The sequence below is a fragment of the Limulus polyphemus genome, unplaced genomic scaffold, assembly GCF_000517525.1.
Source record: "Limulus polyphemus unplaced genomic scaffold, Limulus_polyphemus-2.1.2 Scaffold750, whole genome shotgun sequence".
Classification (NCBI taxonomy): Eukaryota; Metazoa; Arthropoda; class Merostomata; order Xiphosura; family Limulidae; genus Limulus; species Limulus polyphemus.
The window spans coordinates 67,116-72,368 of NW_013666360.1; the positions used below are offsets into that span (position 1 = coordinate 67,116).

Consider the following 5,253-nt stretch of genomic DNA (forward strand, 5'->3'; position numbering starts at 1 on the left):
GGGGGGGGGGGGGGGGGGGGGGGGGGGTTTAAAAACTAAAAAAAAGTGCTATTTAGTAAGATTTTGTACTAAGTTTCATGGAATTTGGTTATGTATTTCCACCATGAGAGGAAAAAATTAAATAGATATCTTTGATAACCCTTAGATTAGATCCAGAAAGAGATAAAGAGATCATTAAGTAAGCTGGAAATGAAAGCTTCTCTTTAATTTTTAGTAAAAGTGTACTTCATGACAGCATAACATTATGTATGAATTTATCTTGGTTTAATTAAAATATGGATACAGTTGTAATTTAATATAATAAATTGCTACATCTTATTTGGAAGTATAATTAGGATTATTACAAATCCATGAAAGTTATAGTTTTTCATTTGTGCAATATGTGAAATCCAGTCTTGCCTTCATTTAGGCTTGTACAGTTTAACTAATAAAACATATGGAAGCCTAAAAGTTCTGTAGTATGGTGTTGTGTAGTTTTATTACATTGGGTGTGTGGGAGGTTGTGGTGTGTTTTTAACATATGTTCAGATGGATTATCATAAAGTTGGTTTGTAAGGAAGCACTAGTGGATATTTGATGCCTTTATTAATCAGGTAATTATGTAGATATTTGATACCAGTGATGCCTTTATTTATTCATATAGATTTTCAGGTCATTGCAGATAAATACAATAAGCTGTTTTCTAGTCTGGTTTTCTCATCATTTATGAATGTATTGAGAAATGCATACATATCGAAAAAAATTCATATATTTCTGGAATATTTTCTTATGTCTCCTGTGTGTGCAATAACTCCTTGTTTATGATATATAACCATTGCAAATTAAGCAATCTTTTGAAATAGTCTGACTATGTTTAAAACATTTATATTTCCTAAACATCTAGCAGACCTGACACAGGGTGTAGTTTTTAAATATACATTTGCTTTTACACCCATCATGAAAGAGACTGAAGCTACTCAGCTTTCCAGCTGAAATTAACATGGGTTTTCTTCAACTCTCAGTAGGGTGTAATATGAAGATATATATTAAGTTCATATTAGGTATCAAACTTAATTTAGTTTATCCTATTTCATATTACAATCCCCAATATTGTTGATTCCAAATAGCTGATTCATAAGAGAGTCTAATAAATTGCATTTTTAGTTGTGATTCTGTTTCTTTCTCCACTAATATTTATTGATGTAATAGTAAAAAGTAGCTTGATTCATTGTTTGTTTTGCCCTTATATAACAACAATTACTGCACGTTTTTTTACTGGATTAGTAAAATACCAAAATTGATATACAGCAAAATAAATTAAATGTAATGCAAAGTGGACATTTTCTGCAGGGTTACTCCTATGTTGCTCCATCTGTGATGTTCACTGAGAATGTGATTAGTGATGACCTACTTTGTAGATCAATTGAGAACAAACCTAGTGTATCACAACTTTTAGCTGCAAAGTTCAAGGTAAATTAAAGTTCTGATTAGTTCTAACATTTTCAAATTGTAGCAAATTTTTCCATGCCAGTGAAAACTTTAAAATATTTCACTTCCTTTCTAATCATAACGAAAGTTTTAATTTGACATTATGCATTTATGAAACTTTTGTTCAAAAACATTGAAATATTTTTGCCTTTCAATTCAAACTCAACATTTAATATCTGTTAATTTGTTCAGTTACAATAACTGTGTGGTATTTTATGTAAATCAGCATGAATTGACACTAATGATAAATTATGTGTATATGTGTGTGTATATATATATATATATATATATTGTGTGTGTGTGTGTAAAGAAAGAGTGAATAAAAGTTAAATTTAACATTAGAACTATGCAATTATTAACAATGGCATTGTATTTGTGACTACTGCAAACGTATATCAGCAGCAGAATATATTATTTCTACAAGTGTAGAGTTATGAACATTGTAATTGTTTTTGTAGGTCAGGAAATCATGTAACTAATTACTGTAAATGCAGAATTATTAACTTACAGAATTGCATTTGGTTTTGTGAATTAACAGAATATGTGATTATTGCAAATGTGGAGTTGTTAACATAAAATGATTTTTTTTGCTTTTTGTAGAACTCGCCATTCTACCAAAAGTATGAAGTAGTTATTAAGGAAGGTCTGTTTATCTTTTTTCTTTTAACTTATATAATAACATTCATCGATATTTATGTTACACTCACCTACAAACAGAAAAACTACCATCTCCAAGAAAAAAAAAAAAACCAAAAAATATATACTTTTTTATTCTTCTTGTAATGCATATTTTTTTAAACTAAAGTAGACTGTTTCACATGTTAATCTTGTATATTTGATCATTGTATCATAAAAACAAAAGTGTTTGTGCATGTTTTGATTACCTTATAATTTTATTTATATAATCTGGTTGTTAAGGTGTAAAACAATTGTTTTCTGACCAAAGGTGTAATAATTTGTACTGCAGTCATAATAATCTACTTGTAGAAGTTGGTGACGTTAATATTTATTCCACTATTATTTGGCAGGAAATGTATTCATAAACAGACAGGGAATCATTATGCTGTGAAGATTATCAGTAGAAAGGTTGACAGTGATAAAGAAGTTAGTCTACTGCAGTATTGTCAAGGCCATCCAAACATAGTCAATTTCCATGAAGTATACCATGATGAAGTAAGCAAGAGTTATCCAGTGTTGTTCAGTGCTTCAAAGATTATTTTGAGCTGGTACTATAAATCTGTGTAATTTTTTATGTGTATACTTTTGTAGGTAACAATAAGGTTTCCTGTTTTACTGATTTTTAAAGTTCATTATATGTAATTGTTTTTATAACTATTTTGATTTGAATTGGAACCATAAAAAGATTTTTTTACCAGAATATATTTGTTTATAATTTAGATATCTTCCTTTTTTTCCATAGTTAACAAACAACAAGTACAAACAATTAAAGAACGCTTCTAAGTAATAAGTTAAATTTAGCCTTGCTGCTTAAAAGCAGTGGAATGCATGCTTAAGTATACATCCATTCTCACGATATTCCCAAGTGATAATCGAGGTACAGGCTTAATTACTTAGACCACAGTAACTTCAAGCTAAACAATTTATTTTTTCAGTAGCATCTTGTATATATGTTTGTCATAATATAATTTCACATTTTTTACCGGGGCTTTTGGTATATGCTTTGAAACCAAGGGTATGAAAACACTTGTTTTCTTTGTGTTTAACTGCAAGTATTGTCTGAATATTTGAAACATATGGAATTAAGACAGCAGTATGCTGTATTATAAGTGATGCTGAAATTAAGTGTGCTGTAATTGTGGAAGTTGTATGTAATATTTGGTATAGCATATGTAAATGCACATAAGCTTAGCCAAAGACCACTTGTTTTCAGGTTCACACTTTTGTTGTACTTGAGCTTTTGAAAGGAGGTGAATTGTTGGCAAGGATTCGACAGAAAGCAAGGTTTACAGAAAAAGAAGCAGGTCACATATTCCGAAAACTAGTCTCTGCTGTTCATTTCATGCATTCTCGAGGAGTGGTTCATAGGGATCTGAAGCCAGAGGTAATCCAAATCTCAGTTTTTATGCTGTTCATGTATTAAACATATACATTCTATTTTTTCACACGAGAATTTCATAAGTAATATGAGATTATGTGCATTATTTTGGCAATGAAAAACAGATACTAGATCGGTTTAAAAAAGCACATTAAAAAACAGAAGTTTGATCATAACCAAAGCCAACTATTGTGGTAAATTATATAGTTATTAACTTTGTAACCATATTCAGCAAGCATCTTAAGTTCACTCATTGATTCACTCAATGTCTCTCCTCTTCTGGGGACAGGGGGTCATTTTTGGATCATTGGTTCATCTTTGTGATCCTTTGGATCAACTGATTATTCAGTCTGTGTCTTTTTCTCTACCTTCTGATCTAGTCATTAATAAACTTAAGATTTCAGAAATTCAGGAAGTCTCAAATCTCCTTCATAAAGGAGCTATCTGAATAATGTACCTCAATATCTCCTATCTCTTTGTGGTTCCAAGGAAATCTTTGTAATTTCATCTTTTCCAAGAGACATCTCATTTTAAAATGACATACATAAGACTTTTAATGAAATTTTTTATGTTTTTACATTTGCACTTTGAGCTTTGTTAAAAACTAAGAAACTTGAAGTGGCTGTAGAGTAAAAAAGCTATTCAGCTAAGATCTTTTTAATTACCATTTGCATAAAAATCATAAAAGATTGTTTAACTGCACAGATTTCAAGGTTTGGGAAAAGGTGCCTTGCCTTTTTTATTGAAATATAAATTGTAAAACCTAGTATTCTAATTTTTTGAGAGAAAACTGTCTGTACATGTAAACCTATTATATTGTTGTGTCAGCGAGGTCACGTGACAAGTGTCACGCCACGTTTCTAGAACTATCCTGTTCCTTCGGGAGTGCTCTAGCATTTGCTAGATTGTGGGTGGTCTGGTATATATATAAGATGGTCACGGCGTGACAGTATAATGTGTGTAGGTAGTGAGTAATTGATCTGCAGTCAGAGAGTATTGTTGAAGTACGTTATAGCATTTGTTTTAGCACGAATGTTGAAATCAAGTGTATCATAAAGTTATATTCAGAAAGAATAAACCAGTTTTATTAAGTAAGGACTTGTGTCACTAAAGTTTCGTCGGAACGAAGTTACGGAAAGTTAATTAACAAACGGAGAAGTAACAATATTATGCAAAAAACTTTAGATCACGGGTCAAAGGCCATGTCTTTGCATTTGTTGAATCGCATTCAAAATTTTATTGAATTACTATTTTATGAATTTATGTCAGTAAGTTTGGTATCAAACTGTAGATAATTAAAATTTTAGTATTATACATTATTTAATTTCTTAATTTAAAAGTAAATATTAAAAAATATAAAGTCTATAGTTTCGTATGAATTAGGAACTCAAATTACTGATATTGACAAACTAGAATGTAAAATAAAAATCTCCTATCTTTTCTATTTGCTGAAATATCACTCATATACTGAATCAAACACAGTGGCCCCGCTAACCTCTTTTCATTTTTGGAAATGCTCCCTTATATACACATACTTCTGTCTATGACATGTGAATAACCAATTGAAAGCTCAGAATTAACCCCCTAGTGGCTTTATCACCCATTTTAAAGTATTACAACATCATTTCGTTCTTTCGATATAAAACTTCATTGTGGTAAGTTCAGTCTTTAATCTGCTTAAAATTTCATATTTTTTTAGATCCAAATATAGCTTAGCTACTAAGGTTGAT

The 5,253-nt window shown here is 30.3% G+C and overlaps 1 protein-coding gene across 1 annotated transcript in view; it reads left to right on the forward strand.

Moving 5' to 3' along the window:
• Window positions 1–5,253, forward strand: part of LOC106460317 (ribosomal protein S6 kinase alpha-5-like) — a 72,415-nt gene that overhangs the window by 40,522 nt on the left and 26,640 nt on the right. Inside the window, exons 10-13 of the mRNA XM_022387013.1 lie at window positions 1,330–1,449; window positions 2,068–2,131; window positions 2,492–2,640; window positions 3,359–3,529. Of these exons, the coding sequence (XP_022242721.1) occupies window positions 1,330–1,449; window positions 2,068–2,131; window positions 2,492–2,640; window positions 3,359–3,529 (504 nt within the window). The remainder of the gene's footprint in view (window positions 1–1,329; window positions 1,450–2,067; window positions 2,132–2,491; window positions 2,641–3,358; window positions 3,530–5,253) is intronic.